The sequence below is a fragment of the Nicotiana sylvestris genome, chromosome 6, assembly GCF_000393655.2.
Source record: "Nicotiana sylvestris chromosome 6, ASM39365v2, whole genome shotgun sequence".
Taxonomy (NCBI): Eukaryota; Viridiplantae; Streptophyta; class Magnoliopsida; order Solanales; family Solanaceae; genus Nicotiana; species Nicotiana sylvestris.
Genome location: NC_091062.1, coordinates 62797346 through 62823358, shown reverse-complemented (window position 1 = coordinate 62823358; position 26013 = coordinate 62797346). Strand labels below are relative to the sequence as shown.

The 26013-nt window shown below is 38.4% G+C and overlaps 1 protein-coding gene across 1 annotated transcript; it reads left to right on the top strand.

The window, feature by feature from the left end:
* Positions 1–21336: 21336 nt before the first annotated feature.
* Positions 21337–23307, top strand: LOC138870695 (uncharacterized). The gene is made up of 3 exons (XM_070148527.1): positions 21337–21619; positions 21925–22050; positions 22991–23307. Exons 1-3 carry the CDS (start codon positions 21337–21339, stop codon positions 23305–23307), a joined length of 726 nt encoding a protein of 241 aa, XP_070004628.1.
* Positions 23308–26013: the final 2706 nt, after the last annotated feature.

Sequence of the window (26013 nt, the reverse complement as noted above, 5' to 3'; positions counted from 1 at the left end):
ATTAAGAAAGTTTGATCGAAGGTTTGCGAACGCATACTCCATCTTGATTTTTAGAATCGTAATTATGTCACGCAAATGTGTACACAATCACAATAGAATTTTAAACGTGCTTAGAGGATTTTCCACGGATATTCATTTCAGAAACCGTAATTATGTCACGCGAACGTGTAAATAGTCACGATAATAAATTCAAAATGCACCTAAAGGTTCGCCTATACGGGTGTTAACGGCCTAGCATGCTCCTAACGGTTGTAACAAAGTAAATAAATAAAAGAGTACTAAAAATGTAAACAACTTAATTAATTTATTTTATTTTCCCCACTCCTACGGATTCAACAAACATTCTGAAACTAAAAGTAATACCGTAGCTTGCTAATACGCCCACAATTTGATGAAATTCAAGCTTTTTTCTCAACAAATTCAATCATAGACAAAGATCAAGAATAGTTAACCTTCTTATATCTTCTAAATTCAAGAGTTTAACTACATGGATTACTAAAGCCATTACGAGAGAACAAACAAATTTTATCTCCAATATATGGAAACTAAATCCAAGATAACTATACAATAAAACTTCAAACATTCAGCACAAATCCGACATAGTAAAGTTAAGTCCAAAATCAGAAATGGGTCGTATTGCGAACGCATATGAAACCAGCCAACAACGAAGAGAATAGGTCAACAACATATTTCGATCACAACCACGAAAGTAACAAAGCAATTTCCAAATTTCAATTCGATTTAATCACATCATTAATTTCAACATCAACTCAATGTAGATTCGAAACCCAGTAGCTATTTCTTTTACGCAAACCTTCAGTTCAACAACAACTCTAAAAAAAGAGCTCCAATCCAGAAGAAGAGAAGTAGAATTGGTGTCAAACCCAACAAAATAGAAGGAAAATAATGGCAGTGCCTCAACGACATTTCAATGTATAAAAGCAACCACTCATTATCAAACCAAAAGCTACCAAACAAAATAAAGTTATTCAAGTAATTATCATACACATAACAAGGACTAAAACAAGAGGAAACAAACACAAATATTCACATGAAACATGATAAAAGAGGAAGAGTTTGGAATCAGACCTCAATAATATTAACAAGAACTCAATTACAGCAAATTTTGGCAGACTAAATCTGACCGGAAAAAAGAGACGATAGCAGAAACCTGGACCGCAAACCCCGTTAGCAACCTCGAAATCAAAACGGAATCAACCTCGTCTCAAACCGAACCCTCTGAATCGGTGGTCTTCGACTAATTTTTGTGAGTGATGGGATTTTGGAGTAACTAGCTGCTGTTTCGAAGAATTGTTGCCAGATTTCCAGCGAGCTGGGCTGGGTTCGGTGAGAGATGGAGACGGGGGCTGCTGTGTACGCCTGGTCTCCGGAGTTATGGTTAGGAAGACGGGTTGGATCTCTCCTAGAGTTCTTTTGTTTTCTGATTTTTGGAAGATGGCGAAGAAAGGTCTAAGGGGTCTGATTTTGGTTAGCAGCGGCGGAGGGCTTCTTCCATTCTCTAGGGGTCTTCAATGTTTTTCATTTTGTTTTTATAGGAAGAAGGAGAATGTTCAGGGGGTGGGATTTTTGATGGAGCGGCGGATCTGATGTGTGTAAGGTTTTAGGCGTAGGTGTAGGGTTTATTTATTTTTCTCCTTTTTTTCCTTGTAGAGTGTAGGGATATAGGTTTTTGTAGGGTTTTTTTAGGTTAAGGGGTATGGGCTTGGGAATTATGGGCTAGGTCCGAAATTTAGGCCTAAAAATGGGTCGTTTGAGCCTGAATTTTATTCTTTCCCCGCGAACGAGATGAAAATACGATCTCATTTATTAATTAGTCCTACTTAAGTAAAATAAATGTTAAAATAAGACTGACCGTTAAAACAAAACTATTTTTGGTATTTTTCAAGATTAAAAATGACTACAAAACATTAATGAAACTATTTTTTTTGTAATTTTTATTTTTTGTAATAAAATAAAGTAAAAGAGTCAAAATTAGTTGAGATAGAGATATTAGGCCTAAATTAAATATTTACGCGCTAAAATATGAAAAATCTTGGGGAGAGTTTAAAATCACATGTCTACAGTTGCCCCTTTTTGGCTTAAAATACGAAAGAGAAACTAAGACAGGTTTTTTGACCCGACCCTTATTTAGGGAGACCAAAACTAAGAGAAAGGGGAATGTGACCGAGCCCTGGTATCTGAGCTGTCTACATATCCTTGGCTATAAAGGAATCAGGCCACGTGTAGTTTAGAAGTAGAAACAGTGATGGAGTATACTGAGGTGGAGAGCCGGTCAAGGTGTCGTTCCGCCGAGGTTCCGGTCTGTGGTCCTGTTATTACATCAAAATCAAAAAATGAAAAAGACTAGCTAAGCCTGTCAACTACGAGTTACAAGATTCCTATCTATAAGCCTTCTGAAGCTTGATCTTGAGTCTTGATGGTTCTTCATGCAGACTTTGGATTTGAACCTTGAAGCTTGCTAGTTGCAGGTGCTAGTTCATTTTTCTTCAGCTTTTCAGATCAAAACTGGACATACCATGCTTGTGACTTTAGTCATGTCTTGAGCAGCCCACATCTTTCATCAACTTCTGCATTTGGATTCACTTCTTACCTTTCTCTTTTTTTTATTCTGGATTGTGACTAACTTTCGTTGATCATCTCAGACTGTTGACTCACATTCTTGCTGGAGTTTCTTTTGTTGCTGACTTGTATTGCATTCTGAAGTGAATTCCCTTATTCTCCAGGTAGGTGCCTGATTGCCAATACTCGAACTGTCTTTCAAAACTTGGACTGCCTTCTCCTTGTTCTCCAGGTGGGCGCCTGATTGCCAATACTTGCACTGTTTTTCCTCAAAACTTGAACTGTTTTCCCTTGTTCTCCAGGTGGGCGCTCGGTTGCCAACATTTGAATGGTATTCCTTCCCTCTGAAACTTGAATTGTTTTCCCTTTGTTTTCTAAGTGGGTGCCTGATTGTTGAACTTGAACCGTCTTCCTTAGAACATTGTTGCTTTCCCTTTGTTCTCCAGGTGGACGCCTGATTACTAACATTTGAATTGTATTCCTTCCCTCTGAAACTTGAATTGTTTTCCAGGTGGACTCCTGATTGCTGAACTTGAACCGTCTTCCTTTGAACATTTCTTCTTTCCCTTTGTTCTCCAGGTGGGTGCCTGATTACCAATATTTGAATTGTATTCCTTCCCTCTGAAACTTGAATTGTTTTCCCTTTGTTTTCCAGGTGGCGCCTGATTGCTAAACTTGAACCGTCTTCCTTTGAACATTGCTGCTTTCCCTTTGTTCTCCAGGTGGGCGCTTGATTACCAACATTTGAATTGTATTCCTTCCCTCTGAAACTTGAATTGTTTTCCCTTTGTTTTCCAGGTGGGTTCCTAATTGTTGAACTTAAACCGTCTTCCTTTGAACATTGTTGTTTTTCCTTTGTTCTCCAGGTGGGCACCTGATTACCAACATTTGAATTTTCTTCCTTTCCTTTGAAACTTGAATTGTTTTCCCTTTGTTTTCCAGGTGGGCGCCTAATTGCTGAACTTGAACTGTCTTCCTTTGAACATTGCTGCTTTCTCTTTGTTCTCCAGGTGGGCGCCTGATTACCGACATTTGAATTGTATTCATTCCCTCTGAAACTTGAATTATTTTCCCTTTGTTGGTGGGTGTCTGATTGCTGAACTTGAACCGTCTTTCTTTTAACATTGCTGTTTTCCCTTTGTTCTCCAGGTGGACGCCTGATTACCAACATTTGAATTGTCTTCCTTTCCTCTGAAACTTGAATTTTTTCCCTTTGTTTTCCAGGTGGGCGCCTGATTGCTGAACTTGTACCGTCTTCCTTTGAACATTGCTGCTTTCCCTTTGTTCTCCAGGTGGGCGCCTGATTACCAACATTTGAATTGTATTCCTTCCCTCTGAAACTTGAATTATTTTTTAGGTGGGCGCCTGACTGCTGAACTCGACCCGCTTTCCTTTAAAACTGCTTTCCCTTTAAACTTGAACTGTCTTCCCTTGTTCTCCAAGTGGGCACCTGATTACAATAAAACAGAAAAAATAAAGGAAATTTTTCTGTCCCAGTTTTATATTGGGAACATCTGTGAGTGTTAACCGATTCTTGTTATCAAAATTCGACTTGTAGTGCCCGAAGGGTTTTCACTATCAAGCCTCTCTCCTTTTGTTCTTTTTCTCAACTAACCATCGCCTTATGGTGCATGTGAAGGTTTTCACCAATAAGACTCTCTCATTTTGTTCTTTTCTTCTTATTTCCTCTGATTCTACAGATGACAAGGCATTAACCATGGTAAAAACATCATATACCCTTGGCATGTCTAAACTCAACACTCTCAAAGATTATCTGAGAGGTCTTTTTTGGACAGTAATGTGGCTTTTGGACAGGATTAGAAAAAAGGATATCATAAAGGCTCATACTAACTATGACAATGAGGTTAATTTATTTACAACTTTTGGAATCCATTATAAAAAAAATTCCCCAATTTCTAAAATAGGGGAATTTGAATCTATTTTTCCCTTTCTTTTTTTATTGTTTTTTTGGAATTTCCCACTCTCGACTTCGTGGGATTATGAAATATTTTATTTGGTATGACCGAACCATAAGGTTGTCTACGTATCTTGTGGTGACAAGAATCGGGTCAAACGTAGTTCACAAAACTACTCTTTGTTACTATTTGCCTTTTTCTTTTTTCCTTTTTTTTCTTTTTCCTTTTTCTTCTTCTTTTTTTCTCTTTTTCTTTCTTTTTCTTTTTTTTATATCTATTTTTTCTCTTCTTATTTTTTTTTAATTTTCTTTTTGGAATGAACTTTCTAAAGTAAACCTATGGGGACATGAATCTTCTTTTCTTTTTATGACTCCGACTTGATTCCAAAAGAATGGAGGTCAAAGAAATTAGTACAGGCTCAAAAGGGTATTCGAATGGTATAAGTGTTTGGGTAGCTGAAAGAGGGCCTCCCAATCTCTAAGAACACCAAGTAAAACACATGCAACTTGAAAATGAAAATGAAGATCATGCATAGCATTTCTTTTGCAGCATCGGCATTGGCATCACTGATATGCCTTCCACTCTTCTTTTTTTAGTGTCTTGTCAAGTACAGAACTCTCATTGGATGATTTCTTTTTCACGATGGATACCCTCCATCTGCTTGGAGCAAACTCTCTTGACTTTATCTTATTACTTGAGGTACACTTGAACTCAAAACTGCTCGCTTTAAATTGTCCGGGATGCCTCTCCTTTAACGAATTCTTGTCACCCTATTAACTTCCCAAATTATCTGCCCCAATTTCACATGGTTCGGGCTTCAAATGATCTCAAAATGTCCAAATCTGTACTTATTTCCCTCAAGTGTCCCTATCATCTTCAAAATTGTTTCATTGTTTCCTGATTAAACTAACTTTTAAGACCAGGCTGAGAATTACGCATGCATTTCATGTCACTAGAGTCAGTAGGAAAAGAACTATAAAAGGGAAAGATAACTAAACAAACACTGACTAGAAATAACAGAAAACAGGAAATTGTATTATACAGATGGTGAAAGGGTCTGAACAACAAAACAAGTAAAATAAACTGGGGTACAACCCTGGAACAAACCTAGATAACACTAAATGAGTTACTACGACTAAAGGAACTAGGCAAAATAGAAAGGATATAAGGGTTTGAGGCACAAGACAATATCCGTATTACAACCCCGAAATAATTCGGACAACAGAAATGACAGCAAAATGAACCACCAAGACTTGTCCCTGGGTGGCCAAGAAAGGAGCATCTTTCCAATTACCAAGCTCGACATCTAGCCACTGGGTTCCGCATCAACATTACTAGAACCTTCACAAGTCTTCATCGCATTGTCCTTAGCAAATTGCTTTTAGGTCCCTTTGGCCGGCTCGTTCTTAGGATCAACTTCCAGAACCAAGAGTGATAGCGCTGAATGCTTTGCGGCAAGTGGCCCTCCGAGGACCTCAAAAGAGCTCTCATATTCCTTTTCCACACAAATCATGTCCACTATACCCATCTCATTATAAACAGGCAATGGACTTTGGCTAGTATCTGCTGCATTTGAATTTTGCACGGTAATGTCACCTGCATCAATAAGCTTCTGGACTGCTCCTTTCAGATGCCAACACTTTTCTATGTCATGCCCCGGGGCATTAGAGCAATATGCGCACCTTTGAGAAAAATCAAAATTCTTTGGAAAAGGGTTTGGCATTTTTATCTGAATCGGCTTTAACATGTCCAATTGCCTCAACCTTTGGAACAGACTGGCATATGATTCCCCAATAGGAGTGAAAGACTTTTTTATTTGATGCTGCCTTCTCATTTTGTACTCTGTCCTCAGTTGAAACCTTTTGCGGGTAGGTGGTTGATGTGCTTGAGGAGGCGAGTAAGATATTTGCGGAAATGGTGCAGGCCATCGCAGGTCTCGTGGGTGTGGAGCATATGGCGGTGCATTGTGGATAGGGTACTGGGAAGGTGAGGTATGACTTTGGGGATTTTGTGGAGAGAAGTAGCATTGAGGAGAAATATTTGGAGCACGAGAATATCCATGGGGTCGATATTGAGGCTGAAAGCGTTGAGCGGGAATGCCCACTGGATCCTGTGGTTGGCGGGGCTTAGCAACATATTTTCTATCAATGGGAGGACTATCCCAAGAAACTTGTTCGTTCCATCTGAACCAAAACTCCCTAAAACTTTCCTCCGATTTCTTTTCCATATTAGATAGGGAGGAGCGATCTATGGTAATGCCTATATTGTATTGAAAGGGTCGAACAAAATCTTGAGTCATGCCATGCCATGTAGGCCACTTACTAACATCTTGACGTGTATGCCATTCCAAGGATTCCCCAGTCAGGCTCTTAATGAAATACGCCATCAGCAACTCGTCTTTCCCTCCAACACTTCTCATTTCACTACAATAACCCCTCAGATAGGCTACCAGATCTCCACACCCCTCATACAAATTAAACTTTGGCACTTTAAACCCTGCAGGCAGATGAACATCAGGGAACATATTAATCTGATTTCCCATCTCTTGCATGCTCCTTAAGGACTGTTCTATACCTTTCAGCTTCCTGGATATCTCATCTCGCCCTTCTTTTCCTGTGAACTTTTCATTTTCAACATGAGGATCATCCTGAGGGCTCTGCTTGTATGAGTCGGGAACCTTGTGGGCAACCTCTGAGGGGTAATATTGGGCATCATGAGCTTTGAGTGGGTGTTCATTGTTGGATCTATGAAGGGAAGATTGTTGAGCAGTTGTGATCGTGGGGATAGTGGATATGACAGGAGGGAAATTTTTGGGAAAAGTAATTGGAGGACGACTGATGGAGCTACTAGGGTGGTTGGGAAAGCTGTGATAAGCGGGTGGATTTGGAGAGTATGGGGAATCGTCTGGCACTATGACCGGAGTTTGGGTAAGGTAGCATCTAAGAAGCTAGGTGGTGGCGGGGGTGGTACCTTCCCAGTCATCCAAGCCTGATACATGTCTGCAATGTGTTGTCTTAACATCCTTACCTCTTCAACCAACCCATTGCCTTGTTCAACCGATTGCTTTTGGGCACCAGTATCAACCGACTCGATTCCGTTGCCGTCTGCCATTTCCTTTCAACCTTATGTTGTAGAGAAGAGTTGCCACTTTAAGAACCACAAACCAACCACCTTTCTGCTATGAAGATGAAGTAATCACGCTAGCGTTAGGGCATTTAATATAAGAAAATCTTACTTTATGTGCAACGCACCTAGCCACAGTTATTGGTTCTAAAATGACTTCGAGGGTACGGAGGTCAGTTGGCATCATCCCAATTTGTTCATTTCAATCTTCTCTTTTATTTGCTTTTCTAACACTCTTGGCTTGCTTATTTTCCTTCCCTTTTTTCTTCTAATTATCACTTTTTTCTTTCCTCTCATTTCTCACATCCCATAATTACACCTCTTTTTTTCTTTTCTTCTTTTTTTCCTTTTTTTCCTTTTCTTTTTTTTTTTTTCTTTTTCTCTTAAATTTTTTTAAAAAATGATTCGATCGAACCCTATGTAGGTTGTCTACGTATCATGACGCCGCATGAATCAAATATTTGCGTAGTTTGGGAAGAACGAAAATAAAGTAAACAAATTAACGTTCTCATTTTCTTTTCTTTTCATTTTCTTTTTCTTTTTTTACCTTAATGACTACTCTGATGAGAAACGAGAAATAAAAGAAGCAAATCCTTTTTTTTTTTGAATTTTCTAGACTTAATGTTCTATTACCTATTCTAAACTCAAGCTTAACGAGCATATATTTTCTCCTTTTTTTTTTGAAACAAATACTCTATGGGAATTATTAAGGAATAATTCCTAGAAGAGAAAAACATTTTTGATTCTTTTTTTTAGGAAGGAAGTCTAAGGATAAACCAAAGAAAAATATTTTGAATTTTCATTTGATATCCCTGAAGAAAGATTTCGAAACGAGAAATGAAAAAGATAAAAACTGTATTTGGATTTCAATTTTTAATTACCTAAAGGAGAAATTCTAAACATAAACAAAAGATAAGGTATGTTATTTTCTTCTATGTACAATGTCCTAAAGTTCTAGTAAAAATAAAAGAAATTTTTTTATTCATTTTTCATTAATTTCGCAAAGAACCTCAAAAGAAAATCTTTTTGGATTTTTCGAATTAATATCTTAAAAGAAAATTTAGGTACTAAAAAAAGAACTCTTTTCTTTTCTTTTTTTTTGATTTTTAGTCTTAATATACTAAAGGAAATATAAAAGCAATTTTTATTTTAAGTTCTAGATATTAATTTCCTAAGAAAAACCACAAAAGATTTTTTTGAACTTCTAGAGTTAGTATTCTAAAGAAAACATCTAACAGAAATACAAAAACCCAAAATCTCTTTTTTTGGATTTTTGATTTATTACACTTTTTTTTTCAAATACAAAATAGGAAATACTATAATAAAAGACTCGACATTACTGTACAAAACTAGAAGGTAAAAGATGACATAAAAGAAAAACAAACTCAACAAAAAAAAATATCCTTAAGCAACTCCTGGATGAGCGATCCTGACTGGATGGTCCCGGGGTGTCTGCCATGCTCAAACTCCGGTAAATAGACCCACACCTATATGAGAAAACTTTAACCAACACTATGTGAGAAAATAACACTCCCTATTAGACACATGCAAGACATGATTGAGGCTATTTTTGTAAAATGATTTATGTGGTCAAAAGGTGGCTAGAAGTGCAAAATCTGGCTAAGACCCCGTAAAGCCAAGAACCTAAGATTTACTAGGAAGACCTGACCCTATGTGGGTTGCCTACATATCACACCCCGAAAGACGAAAATCAGGCATGCGTAGTTCGGGCAGATTGGATACGGTCGAGAATTAAAAAAAACAACTAATTTAGAGAAAACATAGTTTGTCCTTTTTTTTTGAAAAATGATGAAACATGTAAACTCTTTGTGAATTTTCTTTTCCCCCCTTTTTTGATTTTTTGATTTTTGGAAAATAATGAAAAAGTGCAAAATCCTTTTTTTGAGTTTTTCATGTTTTTTTTCTTAACAAAAATGTGACAAAAAACATAAATGGACCCTACTTGCTTTATTTTCACACTTCACCCTCTTTTTTTTCTTTTTTTTTCATTTTCCCTCAACTATCATTGGTCCGCCAAATGACCCTTTTACCCTTGAAGAAATGCAATATGTAGCACATATGATGCATCAAGATGGTATGTTATTTTGGGTACACCTGTCCTAGACGGACTCAACCCCTGTGTTGAGTCCCCTAAGTCAAATGCACGTGATGCAAACAAACGTTCCTAGTAGGGATCCGGCATGAGTCTGTGTTTTTCTAGGTTTAAATCCTGCGGTTGTGTTCTAGACCTGGCTTACCCGAGCGGACAATAGGGGCCGAAGAGGGGGCAACATACCGGGAGCACTAAAGTCTACCCGGCCTTGTTGCTTCCCCAGCCTCGTTCTATTTGGAATAATTTTTACAGAAAAAGTGGGCAACGCGAACGTGTGCACCATTTTTAGAAAACTCAGAGGGGTGGCGTAAGAAAATAGTTATATATAATTCAAATAATATTAAAGCAGTAAACAGAGAGCATTTATCACAAAAGGTGCACAGAATACAATAATATCAACAATAAATAAAGCCAAGCAAAATCATATTAATAAGCTCAAATTCTGAACCCTGAACCAGAGATTCTGGGTTCGATTCCCAGCAGAATCGCCAAAGCTGTCACACCTCCTTTTTAAACTAAAATCAGAGTCGCCATTTGGGACAATTTATGGTATCCCAAGTCACCGGTTTAAAATCCCAAATCGAGGAAATTTGACTCTAATTATGGTTTGCGAATACAGAAATTCGGGTAAGGAATTCTGTTAACCTAGGAGAAGGTATTAGGCATTCCCGAGTTCCGTGGTTCTAGCACGGTCGCTTTGATCATACTTGGCTTATTAACAATAATTTCATTATTAAGAAAGTTTGATCGAAGTTGTGTGAACGCATACTCCGACTTAGTTTTTAGAATCGTAATTATGTCACGCAAACGTATACACAATCACAATAGCATTTTAAACGCTCTTAGAGGCTTTTCCACAGATATTCATTTCAGAAACAGTAATCATGTCACGCGAACGTGTACATAATCACGATAACAAATTCAAAATGCGCCTAAAGGTTCGCCTATCCGAGTGTTAACGGCCTAGCATGCTCCTAACGATTGTAACAAAGTAAATAAATAAAAGAGTACTAAAAATGTTAACAAATTAATTAATTTTATTATTTTCCCCACTCTCACGGATTCAACAAACATTCTGAAACTAAAAGTAATACCGCATCTTGCTAATACGCCCACGATTTGATGAAATTCAAGATTTTTTCTCAACAAATCCAATCATATACAAAGATCAAGAACAGTTAACCTTCTTATATCTTCTAAATTAGAGAGTGTAACTACATGGATTTCTAAAGCCATTACAAGAGAACAAAGGATTTCTAAGTATTACTTAATTAAATTTTATCTCCAATATAAGGAAACTAAATCCAAGATAACTACACAATAAAATTTCAAACATTCAGCACAAATCCGACATAGTAAAGCTAAGTCCAAAATCAGAAATGAGTCGTATAGAGAACGCATGTGAAACCAGCCAACAACGAAGAGAATAGGTCAACAACATATTTCGATCACAACCACGAAAGTAACATAACGATTTCCAAATTTCAATTCAATTTATTCACATCATTAATTTCAACGTCAACTTAATATAGATTCAAAATCCAGTAGCTATTTCTTTTACGCAAACCTTCAGCTCAATAACAATTCTAAAAAAGAGCTCCACTCTAGAAGAAGAGAAGTAGAATTTGTGTCAAACCCAACAAAATAGAAGGAAAATAATGGCAGTGCCTCAATGACATTTCAATGTATCAAAGCAACCACTCATTATCAAACCAAAAGCTACCAAACAAAATAAAGTTATTCAAGTAATTATCATACACATAAAAAGGACTAAAACAAGAGGAAGCAAACACAAATATTCACATGAAACATGATAAAAGAGGAAGAGTTTGGAATCGGACCTCAATAATATTAGCAAGACCTCAGTTACAGCAAATTCCAGCGGACTAAATCTGACCGAAAAACGAGACGATAGCAGAAGCCTGGACCGCAGACTCCGTCAGCAACCTCGAAATCAAAACGGAATCAACCTCGGCTCAAACCGGAACCCTCTGAATCGGTGGTCTTCGACTGATTTTCGCGAGTTTGATGGGATTTTGGAGCAACTAGCGGCTATTTCGGAGAATTGTTGCCAGATTTCTGACGAGCTGGGCTGGGTCCGGTGAGAGATGGAGACGGGGGCTGCTGTGTACGCCTGGACTCCAGAGTTATGGTGAGGAAGACGGGTTGGATCTTTCCTAGGGTTCTTTTGTAATTTGATTTTTGGAAGATGGAGAAGAAAGGTCTAAGAGGTCTGAATTTGGTTAGCAGCGGCGGAAGGCTTCTTCCGTTCTCTAGGGGTCTTCAACGTTTTTCATTTTGTTTTTTTCGGAAGAAGGAGAATGTTCAGGGGGTGGGATTTTTGATGGAGCGGCGGATCTGATGTGTGTAAGGTTTTAGGCGTAGGTCTAGGGTTTATTTATTTTTCTCCTTTTTTTCCTTGTAAATTGTAGGGATATAGGTTTTTGTAGGTTTTTTTAGGTTAAGGGGTATGGGCCTAGGAATTATGGGCGTGGGAATTATAGGTTAGGTCCGAAAATTAGGCCTAAAAATGGCTCGTTTGAGCCTGAATTTTATTCATTCCCCACGAACGAGACTAAAATACGATCTCATTTATTAATTAGTCCTACTTAAGTAAAATAACTGTTAAAATAGGACTGGCCGTTAAAACAAAAATATTTTATATTTTTCAAGATTAAAAATGACTACAAAAAATTAATGAAACTATTTTTTGTAATTTTTATTTTTTGTAATAAAATAAAGTAAAAGAATCAAAATTAGTTGAGATAGCGATATTAGGCCTAAATTAAATATTTACGTGCTAAAATATGAAAAATCTTGTGGAAGGTCAAAAAACACATGTCTACACCTGTAATAATTTGTAAACAGATATTTGAGGTATTTAGTAAAAGGGTGGGTAGATGCATACTTTCTGGGTAATACGGGTAGAAATCCTGCTCTTAGGACATTATTTTTAAAGTCTGATTGCTTGTCTAAATAGAAAACATGCTCATATGTTTGCTCTTTAATCTGATTGCTTTGCCTAATAGAAATCATGTCCATAGGATTTCACTTTTAAGTTTGTTTGCATCAAGTAGAAACCATGTCTATAAGGTTTTACACTCAGTCATGTTTAGAAACCATGCATATTGATTCCAAACAATCATGTCTTAAATCAGTTCAATAATGGATATCATGCCTATAGGACTTAATTCCAACTTTCAGTTACAACGAGTATTTATGTATTTTTTATGCCTACAAATCGTTAACCATCAGTAATATGCCTAGATACCATGCCTATAAGGATCCCTACTCGCAATTCTGTCTAATTTAGTCTAATAATCAGCTTGATCACACCTAGTTCATTTTCTAAATTGGTCTTAAGCATTTCCTGGAACAAGTTCTTTCAAATTGCCTCAATATTGTTAGATATCATGCTTATAGGTATCCATTTCAAAACATGCTTGTTTCTGTATTAATATAGACAACCAGTATTCTGCATATAGGCAAGCCTTAGGGCGTTTTCAAAATTTGCATTCCTCTGAAACTGTCTCTGTCGCTTAACGTTTCTGATCCTAACAGGCTTTTAAAAGAGTCCCTGGGCAACTACTAGGGTATAACTTCTGAGTCTGAAAAGTTTTTGTTTGTTTCTGCATATTCGCTTAGATATCCTGCTTTAGGAAATTGATTAATAAAAGACCTTAACTGTGTTTGAGTCGTGTTTCTTGTGTGTTTGTTTGAGGAGGAAACCCTGAGCCTCTTAATTGCTCCCATTATATGAAAGTCCTAAATGTTTTGACTGTCGCCTTAGAATTTTCGCATGTCTAAACCTTAGGGGTACGTCTAGAACTACCTATAGGCAGAGGTCATAACTCCCTCCAGGACTATTAAGAAGGGACGGGTAGCAGCACACAATAGGAATCATTGACCAAACACTCACTTTGCATGACCAATAAGGGGATAGGAAGGGTAGACATGGGATATGATGACTATGCATTAATGTCACGTGTAGCCGCTCATTGTGGAGTATTTACTGGTTCAGTAGTTAGCACTATGGGAACTGATATAGGACCAGAACGCTATACAGCTTGGTTCATTAGTATTTTCAATGGAAACTCATAGAGAACCCGGTTCTCTATGCAGTCTGGTGGACGCTTAGTTTCTAACAATTCGTATTAGAGCAGGTTATTTCTAAAAGGTTAACACCTAGAAAGGATCTACATGGTTGCTCCACCAAACTTCGAGGAAAGTCAATTAACCAATAGACCACAAAGATTTTAGAAAATGGTTCGTAGAAATGGAGGCACTCCCGAGAAGGGTAGTTCTAGCAGAAACACTAAAGGATACGATTGTTGTCACAAGTGCGGAAAACCAGGGCATTTCATCAAAGACTGCCCATTTCTGAAACAAAAGCATTACAAACACAACTCTGACAAAGTAGCAAAAAGGAACCCGGTCCTTGACAAACGATTTAGCTGAAAACGTGCAGCTGACAATGTTGTGAAGCAAGCTCTTGTTGCATGGGGAGACTCCTCCAGCGAATCAGAAGAGGAACCAGATGCAGGAAGCAGCTCCATGATGGCAGGGGGAAATGAAGCAAAGGAAGATGATTCATTGTTTGCATTGATGGCTCAGTCCTATGAGGATGAAGAGGATGACAATAATGAGGTAAATTTCAGGGATGTTCAGAGAAATCTGAAGTCCTACTCTTCGAAGAAATTGATGGCATTAGCAAATGTTCTAATTGATACATATTATAGTTTTGTTAATGATAAATATGCCCTAATCATAGAGCTAGGAGATGCTGAACAATCTAGAGATGATTTGATGGCAGTAGTTGTTGACTTGAAGGAAACCATAGAGAACCTTAGCAAAGAAAAGAATACTCTAGTAGAGAAAATTGCAGCTACTGAGCAAGAAAGGGATGATATGGTAGTTTCCATTGTAGATTTAAGGGAACAAGTGGAAGAAGTAACTATAGAACATAACTTGATGAAAAAACAAACAAAAAATGGATGGACAACACTGAGGAAGAGGAAGTGGCTAGTAAGGCTCAACTTGAGCTTGAGAGTGAGCTTAAGAAAGTTAAAACAAATCTTGTTGCTGAGCTTGAAAAGAATATACAACTTCAGGAGGATTTAAAAAGGGTTAAAAATGATATTGATAAGTCACTTAAATGGACCCGGTCCTCTAATGTAATAACGTCTATGTACAGGAATACTGGTGGAAACAGGCAAGACATCGGGTTTCAAAAGGCTAAAACCTCCTATAATCCCCATAGGAAGTATGTAATTGTGGCTGATAATAGGTTGTGCACTCACTATGGTCAAACTGGTCATTACAAGGACTCTTGTAAAGTTAAAATTCAGTCTTTACAGAAAAACAAAGTTTTTGTTGAAAAGAGGCGTACTGATGAGGAACCTGGTTCCCTGAAAAGAAAATATGTGTTGCCTGTATGGGCAAAAAGAAGTTTGATCTGCCCATTCTATCATTATAAGGGACCCAAGCTGGCTTGGGTTCCTAAGTCTAATCATTGATGTAGTGTGCAGGGAATAGTGAGAGGGAGCAGTCAACAGTGGTACATGGATAGGGATTGCTTGGAGCTCATGACTGGAAGTACAAATGATTTCCTTTCACTGAAGGCCCTGCAATGAGGGAGTGTATCTTTTGAAAATGGCAAGAAGGGATACATTCTGGGAGTTGGAAGGATCGAGAAGCCTCTTTCCCGCTTTATTGAACATGCGTACTTCATGAAGGGGTTGAAGTATAGCTTGCTGGGTTTTTCCCAAATCTGTGACAAGGAAATCTTAGTTGTCTGAGTGTTGTTAATGATAATGCTGAACTATGGCACAGAAGGCTGGGTCATGCAAGTTTCACGCTGTTGAACAAATTAGTCAAGAAGGACCTAGTTCGTGATCTGCTCAAGTCAAATTTCAAGGAGCACAGAGTGTGTGATGCATGTACTAAGGTAAATATCTGATGTTTCAAATGGCAAGGCTGATATGATGAGCCAGATGAAGGAGGCAAGTGAAGACAATGTCACATCCTCTTCCACTTCTCAAGAGAAACCTAGTACCCCAATTACTACCACTGAAGTTGAAGAAAGAGTTGGAGATACAGCGCAAGGCACTCCACAAGTAACAGATCAAGGAGTGCAGAGAAATCTATTGCAATGCAAAAGGAACTGCATCAATTTGAAAGAAACAAGGTATGGCACCCGGTACCTAGACCCTCAGACAGAACCATCATAGGGACCAGGTGGGTATTCAGGAATAAGCTGGATGAACAAGGAAATACTATAAAGAACAAAGCAAGGCTTGTTGTCCAAGTATACAATCAGGAGGAAAGGATCGATTATGATGAGACTTTTGCCACAGTAGCTCACATGGAAGCTACTAGGATCCTCATTGCCTTTGCTTCACATATGGAATTATTCCAAATGGTTGTGAAGAGTGTCTTTCTGAATGTTTTTCTCAAGGAAGAAGTCTATATCAAGTTATCTCCAGGTTTTGAACGTCATGTACACCCTAAACATGTATTCAAATTGGATAAGGCACTGTAGGGGTTGAAGCATTCCCCTAGAGCCGGTACGAGAGACTATCCAAGTTTCTCTTGGAAAATGGCTTCAAAAGAGGAAAGATTGACAATACACTGTCTTTGAAGAAACTGGTAAGGAACCTGCTCATAGTTCAGATTTTTGTGGATGACATCATATTTGGAGCTACAACTAACTCATTATGCGAAGAATTTGCTAAATTCATAGGAAGTGAGTTTGAAATGAGTATGATGGGGGAACTGAATGTCTTCCTAGGTCTTCAAGTGAAGCAGTCCATAAAAGGAACGTGTATCGGTCAGCAAAAAAGCATCAAAGAACTCTTGAAAAGGTTTGATATGGAAGCATCAAAGGGGAATCATTGGATCTCTACTCTACCTTACTGCCAACAGGTCAGACATTGTATTTAGTGTGGGATTATGTGCAAGGTTCCAATCAAATTCTAAGGAATCTCATCTGAAGGCAGCTAAGAGAATTCTAAGTTATTTTAAGGGGATACAGAACCTGGTTCTGTACTATCCTTCAGGTGACAATTTCAACCTTATTGGTTATGCTGACTAATTATGCAGGATATCTGGTGGACAGGAAAAGCACATTTGGAATGGCTCATTTCCTTGGATTATGTTTTATCTCATGGGGTACTAGGAAACAAAACTCCATAGCTCTCTCAACATCTGAAGCAGAATATGTTGCATTTTCCTCGTGCTATGCTCATTCACTATAGATCAAGCAACATCTTGAAGACTTTAGTGTATTTATAGCTTGAACCCGGTACAATACAATAGGACAAAGTGCATTGACGTGATCATCACTTTTTGAGGGATAATATGGAAAAGATTCTGATTTGTATGAAATTCTAGAAGACGGAGGACGGGGTAGTAGACTTCTTCACCAAGGCGCTGGCACTGAACATTTTGAAAGAAATCGTCCGGAGTTGGGGTTGATCAAGCTCAACTAAGGACCTGGTCCCTTGATAATTGGGCTATGTTAATAAGGAAAGGTACAATGCTAAAAAGTATTTTTCGCCGACATCTAACTCAAATCTATACTGTTACAGGGATACACATACGGCAGTTTCAGGACAAAACAAGTAAGAGTGACATTGCACTTCTGGGAGTCTTTGCTCAAAATTTTCAAAAACTATCAAGGAACCTGGTTCCTATGACTCAGGTTAGTAGTCTCTCCAATACTTATATGCCTTTTTAAGCTGCTGAAGTGTCATGTCATTAATTTATTTCTGCCTTTCTCTTGCCTCTCCTCCTAACTTTTGAAGTCCAAAATGTTAAACCTTTTCTGAACTAACCCGTTACCCCAAAAAGGAACTTCTTTATCTTACACTCAACTAAAACTGATTCTTTTATTCAAAACCAAAATCAACCTTGTCTCAAAAGAATCCTTCTTCTCAAATATGCCAGAAGTAAACCCAACTCTCTCACTTTCCAAAATCCTAACTCCATTAGAATCAAAACCCCAAAAAGCCCTTGGTAGATTTTGATGGAAGTTTAACTGAAAGGAAACAGGGTAGATCTAATATTCTAGAGCGTGAGGCTGGAGTTATTATTGGATTTGTGAAAGTCTTGAAGGATGGAAAAATTGGTAAATGTGAGGACTGAATGAGAAACTTGATCCCTCAAGCCCTTCACATGAAGTCAATTTTAATGATGATCTTCTTCTCTTTGAAGTTTTGTGTTTAAACGAACTTTCGATCCAGTAAAGAGGATTGATGAAAAGCAGGCAGATTGATGATGATGTGGTGTGACCTGCTGATGTAATTGTGAAAGAGAGAATTAAGTAATAAGCAAAAAAATAATAATAATTGGAGAAAAGAAAGTTGGCTGAGAAAGATGTAGCAGATGATAAGGGTGAACAGATTGAGAAGAAGAAGAGGGAGGCATGGACGCTCTGGGAAAGAAAGGGTAGTGTGAGTGAGAAACCTGGTTCCTTACAGAAGCAAAAGGTTGAGTCATCAGGTTTGGAGAGGTAGAAGACTCAGAAGTTTCAAAAAGTGATGTTAGGCAGAGTATTGACTCTGATATTGCTGGGAAAAAATGGAGGAACTTCTTGACATTGTTGAGTTCCAAAAATAGAATCACCTCTTTGATCTTCCAAGTTCCAACATTTATGAAGAAGAAGTAAAAACTTCTATGTTTTATATGATACTCTGATGCTATATGTGCATGGGACTGAGTTTGTTCTTTATGAGAAGAAGCTTGGGGAGATTCTTGGTGACCTGATTGATGGTTCAACCTGCTTAGATAGGTTGAGAACCAGGTCCTCGTGGACTCTTGGCAGAATAGAATGTTAAGTTGAAGGGTGAGAATGAAAGATTGAGGAAATAGGAGGGGAACTGAGAGAGCAGATGATCATTGATCAATGGAAAGTGAATGAACGAATGGACAAGCTCAATCAAGGCCTTAGCCCATTACTTTTCCTCCTACCCAGTGATCCATGTCTTTCACTCCTTCCAAATTCCCTTGAATTCTTATCTTCTTTTGATCCCTATATTTGATGACATTGGTACTTTAGTTGTTTAAATTGTCATATTATGTGTTGTTGAAAATACTATGATTTTATTATAATTACTCCACTATGGGCAATCACTCTATTTTGTGCAATGATATTCACTTGTTGTTCTTGTTATTATTTATGTTGTGTTGCCCAAGTGGCATGAGTTAATGTTGCTGAACTTCTTTTTGGTTATGCTTCTTCTGTTACTCTTTTCGATTATGCCAAAAGGGGGAAGTTATATAGGTGTCAACATGAAAGTTAGCTCAACATGGGTGTGAAAGTTAGCTCTGCATGGTGAAAGATGGATGTGCATGAAAGTTATATAGGTGTCAACATAGGGGAGGGACAGAACCAAATTGATATGGTCTGTTGTGCATGAAAGATAACTCTGCTTCGCAGGGGGAACGTTGCTGATAATATGTTGCTTATAGGTCTGATCCGTAAGGAAACATGTGAGGAATCTGGTTCTTAAGAGGAATATTAATTTTGGGTTTGTCATCATCAAAAAGGGGGAAATTGCTCTAAGTTACACTATGTCATGTTTTGATGATGATAAACGTTCTCAACGAACTGGGTACAGACCAGATGTGATCAGTGCATGTAAGGAATCTGATTCTCACAGGGAATAATTCTGGGTTTGTCTTTCATCAAAAAGGGGGAAATTGATAAGTTATGGTACTTTGAGTTTTGATGATTTGCCAAACAGTCTTGAGAAACCAGTTGTGATCCGCTCCTTAGGTTTGGTTCTCATAGGGAATATGGCTGATTCGTAGGGGGAACAATGTGGAGATCTGGTTCTCAGGGGGAATATCAATTCTAAGTTTGTCATCATCAAAAAGGTGGAAATTGATAGGTTACAAGTCCCTTGGGCATAAGTACTTTACTTTATGTTTTGATGATCTAACAAACTTACCATCAAGAAATAGATAAGGAACCTGTTACACACTTATAAGACTTTGAGATCAGAAAGTTCCAAGTTGGGATCCAGCCCTTGGGAAAGCAAGGTGAATGTTATTACTGAATCAAAGGACTTGCAGGAGCTGACCATAGAAGAGCTGGTTGGAAATTTGAAGACCTACAAGATGAAGAGGAAGATTGACAGTGAAAGGAACAGCTGAGGGAACAGGTCCCTACCAGTTCCCGAGGAGACTGTATGAAGTAAACTCTCCAACCGTAAAATTGCTGCATGCACACGCTATTGTACAGAAACAGTGCAACAGTCAACTTTCTGTGGAAGGCTTTTTACCTACCTTGCTTACATCATTGTAAGTGATGTCACACACATATAATACAATCAAGGAAGGTAAAATAACTTACTTCATGAGAGAACCAGATAAAGGACCTGAAGCATGCCTTGTACAATCATTCAAGTTAATCGACTCAAGATAATCTGGGTAGTGTGCCTTTAGACTCACAAAAACCAGATTAGGGACCTGATCCCTTAGTGTTCCCCTGACAGAAGTATAAGTGAACTATATAGCTGGAAAGCAACTACAAAAAGTGACTGTCTACAATTGTACACGCAACAGTGCAGAAGATAGTGCAGCAGTCACTTCCCATTAGGAAAAGGCATGTACTAACCAAGATTTGATATCACCATTGTGATTTATTTTGTAGTATAAACCTTGTGCAAGGCACAAGACATTCTTCTAACACTTACAAAATTAAAAAGAAGACATTCTCTCAAGTGCTTGCTACAACCTCTCTTAAGAACAAAGCTGCTGCAACCTCAAGGACCAGATCCAAGATTGAAGATATCTTAAGTCCTTAGGTTTGTTGAGTCTTTGTTATTTGTTCTTCATTTGTAACTCCTATCTTGCTTTATTAGAAGCTGTGTTTTAGAAAACCCAAAATCACAAACCCTCTAAGTTTGTATCTTGGCTAGAGTTTGTCGAGTTGTAAAGCCTTTGTAATAGAGTTATTATAAAGTGGCTTGTAATAGTGTTATTACAAGTTAGAGTGATTGAAGTATTTGTAATAGATTTATTACAAAGTGGCTTGTGGTGAGAGTATCACAAGTTAGTTAAAGTCTTTGTAACTAGAGAGTCACAAAGTGGTTTGTGGTGAGAGTACCACAAGTTAGTTGAGTTGAATCCTTTGTAATAGAGTCATTACAAAGTGGCTTGTGATAGGTGTTTACAAGTTAGTGAAGTTAAAAGCCTAAAAGTGTAGGTCGTGGTTTTTTTCCCCTTGAGTTGGGATTTTTCCACGTAAAAATCCTCTGTGTTCTTTACTTACTGCCGAGCTACTGTGAGAACAATTAGAGAACCCGATTCCCTATACTAGTTGGTTTTATAGTCTGTTGCTTACAGGTGGAACTTATAGAGAATATGGTTCTCTATATAATGGGAACTTATCGTGTGTCTCATTTACATATTGGTTCAGTAGTTAGCACTATGGGAACTGATATAGGACCAGAATGCTATACAGTTTGGTTCATTAGTATTTTCAGTGGAAACTCATAGAGAATCCAGTTCTCTATGCAGTCTGGTGGACGCTTAGTTTCTAACAATTGGTATCAGAGCAGGTTGTTTCTAAAAGGTTAACACCTATAAAGGATTTACATGGCTGCTCCACCAAACAACGAGGAAAATCAATCAACCAATAGACCACAAAGATTTCAGAAAATGGTTCGTAGAAATGGAGGCACTCCCAAGAAGGGTAGTTCTAGTAGAAACACTAAAGGATACGATTGTTGTCACAAGTGTGGAAAACCAGGGCATTTCATCAAACACTGCCCATTTCTGAAACAAGAGCATTACAAACACAACTCTGACAAAGTAGCAAAAAAGAAATTGGTTCCTGACAAACGATTCAGCCGAAAAAGTGCAGCTGACAATGTCATTAGTCAATAGCTTTAGATTCTTAGTTAATTTTAGTATTAATCATATAAATCTCAAATGTTGATCATATTGGATAGCAATCAAGCTAGAAAGTATGAGAATACTATTTAATTCAAATCCCTATGGATACGTTATTATAATATATTATATTTGATTAGCAAGCATAATTTAAGTGTGTGTTTCGTGTTCGTCAAATTTTAGCGTCGTTGCTAGGGATTGGCGATCAATAGTGTTTGAAATACAGTGCAAATTCAGAAATTTTATTTTATTTTTCCCTTTTTACGCTTGGTGTTCGTTGACTGTACGCAGGTTACAGGTTAAGATTGGTGCATGACTTGAGCATCTACGAAAGAAGTGCTACCATACGAGCCAGAGATAGAAAAACAACTGCAACAATTGAGAAAAGAGAAAGATCTAATCGAGACATCAGAAAAGGTTAGGCAATCCTCAACCAAAGGAACTATGGCTGGAAACGGTGATAATAACGTAGATTTGGCTGCAAGAGAGGCAGCCCAACAATGAGCAAAAGCTGCAAGGGATGCTGAAGAAGCAGCTATCAGAGATGCGCAGATTATCTATGAAGAAGAGAGGGTTCGGAGAATTGCTCAAAATCAACCCTTGGTTGCAGACCAGTTCGAAATATAGATCCCGGGCCTGGGAGATCACTAGGTGATTATGCTACATCGGTCTACAATCAAGGCTTATCAAGTGTTAGACCACCTCCAATTGAAGCTAAAAACTTCGAGTTGAAGCAAGGGTTGCTTTAAACCATTCAAAATTGTTGTGTCTTCATAGGAAATATGAATGAAGATCCAAATACACATCTAATGAAGAGGAGATTATGAACACCTTTCAATACAGTGGTGTGTCACAAGATGTAGTGTACTTAAGGGCATTCCACTTTTCAGTCAAATATGACGCAAAGTAGTGGCTTCTAAGCTTGCCCACGGGATCGATTAGAACATAGGATGAGATGAATAGAAAATTCCTTGATAAATATTTCTCCTCACCTAAGGCAAAAGAAATATAGAAGCTGACCTTAGCTACAGTACAAAGTAAGCCTCACGCAGCTTGTGATATATGTGGAAGAGGACACCCTACTTATGAGTATCAAGCCTCAACTGAGGAAGTTAATGCTGTGGAAAATTATAATTTTAATGCAATAGGTTAGAAGCACCCTGGTTTTTCATGGAGATCACCTAGGGGTACTCAAATGCATGGTAATAAAACAACCCTAAATTTCAGGTACAAGGAGCTCCGGGCTTTATGAATTAGCAGAGGTCGCAGTTTCATCCTCAGCAGCCCAATCAGCCTGGTCTTGAAGATTTAGTGACGGCCTTTATTGTGAAAACTGATGAAAGATTTGGAGTATAAGGGGTAGCAATTCGAAATATAGAGAAGGAAGTAGGACAGATTGCAAAAATATTATCTGAGAGAGTTCCAGGAACTCTTCCCGCTGATACTGAGAGAAACCCCAAGGAAATAGTGAATGTTGTAACCTTGAGAAGTGGGCAAGTGTTGAAAGATCCCACCCTGAAACAAAAAGATGTAATACTTGAAAAAGAAAGTGTGGAGCAGCTGAAGAATGATGTTGATAAGAAGAAGAAAGGCCAGATGAAAGCCGAGAAAAAGAATAAGAGAGAAACTTCGAGAAGGGAGGAACATGATGTGAGCGAGCATTGTTTACCTTGAAAATGGTAATTACAACTAAATTTGATTTTGTGGTTCTAAAAATACGTGATCTAATTTTATGCTAGTTGTTAGGTAGTAGATGCTAAGTATGTGACTAGAAAATAAGATAAGAACTCGAAAGCAGTATGTTTGAGCAAACCGAGTGGCTGAGAATCGGGGCCTCGAGCTAGGTTATACGGGGCCTCGAGGTCAAGCTAGGTACTGACTGAGTTGTGGACAGTCGATGAAGGACTAAGAGTTTTGAGAGCTTTGACAAAGATCTTTATGATCAATAATGAGCAATAAATGAAGAATAATTAATAGAACACGATAAATGTAAGCAATAAATATAAATAATAGAATCAAGAGAGAATGTGTTAGAGAGAAGAGAATGTTCTTGTATTGAATGTTGTGCATAGTATCATATGTGCAATAAATAACAAGGGTCCCCTTTATATAGGAGGGGGAATCCCAACATAGTACAGACGCATTTACCACAAGGATTTGAGGCTGGTACAGCCATTTAATGCCATGGTATGAACTTGAATTAGCCTAATAGACTTGGTCAGCTTTAATCGTGTGCCTTGGGAACTTCTCATTTGTCCATCATAGCCTTCGATGTGCACTACCTCGAGGTCGATCATTAAGAACCCTCGGGGTCGAACCTCGAGCTGGGCCTCGAGGTTTTAGGGGACGGTCTCATGAAGCACCATAATGATCATAAAATTGGACCCTCTAATTTTACTGTATACAGATAGTCCCCGCGTTTCTTAGAGTTAAATGATAATAAACGATTTTGACGTCGATCTCCTCGGTCCCCTCGTGATGTCATCATGCTTATGACGTAAGCTTTTGTGATAATTGATATATCCCATTAGTTTGTCTTTCCAGAAGCATTCAATATAGCGCCGGTTTATTTTCCAAAAAGCGATAATATCACTGCCGATCCATTTCCCAAAATGCATTATTTGTGCCCGCCGATACGTTTCCCAAAGGCATTGATCGCGTCGTCGATTATGCTACCGCCTTTCTATAAATGGAAGCTTTCTTGAATCCAAACTCCATCCAGTCATTCTTCAACAGCCTTTAACTCTTTTCTTCTCTTCATCCTCTTCCAACTCTATTTTCCATGTTCCAAGCCTGTGACCTTAAGGTCGCACGGCAGCGGCCTCGCCAGTTATGCCATGGCTCATTTTCAGAACCTTTCCCCACTGAGTGGGATCATATTGGTTTGTTGTTGTTGTTGCTATTGTTGGCCTGGAATAATGAGAGGGGCGCTTTGAATTATCCTCGTATTAGAGGACATGTGGACCATGAACTGCTGCTCATCTCCCTTAACTTTAACCTAGTATGGCGCTTCTCTCATTTTGCTTTCCATGGAGTGAGGTGGTGCCATATAGTAACCTTTGCATCCCATACTAGTGTAATGTCTCAATAAGTGGCTTCCCAATAGTAGTGCTGGCAAGACCCGTACTCGCCAAATTTTCACCAAGCCACAATTTTCCTTGCCTATCAAAAGCTTTTGCTCTTTGATAGGCTGCAGCCTCTTCCTCATCTTTTTCTGCTTCTTTTTTCTGCTTCTTCATCTATTTTCTACTTTGGACGAGGTTCTCGAAGATGTCATTTGAAAGACCTAAATGGGGTCCCAGAGGAAATGGTTCTCGCATATATTACTTCCGATGATACCTCCGAGAATAGATTAGACTTTTAGCTATTATTTTTTGCTTCTTTGTTTCTGCGTAAGGACCCCTCGTGGGCTTTTGTAATCATAGTTTATTAATACAAAAATGTTTCTTCAATTTGTCTTTGATTTGGGCTAGATTTCCTTTTGTCTGCGTTTGTAAAGAATCTGAGCATGTGATTTTGCCGATTGGTCTGAATACCAGACCTGGGCTTAGGTATTCCCTTGGTTCTTGATTGGTTAATATGATATTTCTAGAAACCCTTTGTCGTTCCTCGAACTGAGTCCGGATTGAATTGATACAAACTTAGGTCATCGTGACCCCTAACTTCAAATTGAGTGAGAATGGGGCTTTGAATTTTGGAACGAAATTTAGCCTTTTAGGCCCCGTTGATAGTCCTCAAGGGAGAATTTGCTCGAGCATATGAGAATAAAGATAGCCCTTGGACTTTCACAGACAGTCCCCGAGTGAGAGTTTGCTCGAGCTCGGGAGGCCTAAAAACTTTATTTGAACTTAGAGTGAAGATAGCCCTAAGGCGCTATAGATAGACCTCGGATAAGGATACTCCTGGACTCGGATGGCCCCTGGACTAAAGTAACCGAGAGAGCGTTTAATTTTATCTGAAGGAGAAAATAGCCATAAGGTAGTAATTCTCAAGTGAGAACTCGCTCGGGCTCAGGTAGCTCGAGGGCCAAATAATCGGGTGAATGGCCCGCAATTGTAATAGCATAAATCCTCGAGATAGGGTACCACCTCGTGGTTAGGTTTATATGAATAGCTCCTTAGATCTTATTTTTTGTTTTGACAGAGATCCTCGAGATCGGGCACCATCTCAAGGCTTAGAGTGATATTGATGGCTCCTTAAGGCCTACAATCATAGTAGCAGAGATCCTCGAGATCGGGTACCATCTCGAGGCTAGGTTGATGCGGGGGTCTTTGATCCCTCGAACATTGTACGACAATGTTAATCGTATGACACGGTCATGAAATGATCGAGGTGATCCTGTTGGTACATCTCCCTAAAAATAATAATGGCCTAGTCGGA

Coding starts and splice junctions, on each gene's coding strand:
- LOC138870695 (XM_070148527.1), top strand. CDS start 21,337: ATGGCTGCTCCACCAAACAACGAGGAAAATCAATCAACCAATAGACCA. Junction 21,620..21,924: donor TGCAGCTGACAATGTCATTA/GTCAATAGCTTT, acceptor GACTGTACGCAG/GTTACAGGTTAAGATTGGTG. Junction 22,051..22,990: donor TAATCGAGACATCAGAAAAG/GTTAGGCAATCC, acceptor TTGGAGTATAAG/GGGTAGCAATTCGAAATATA.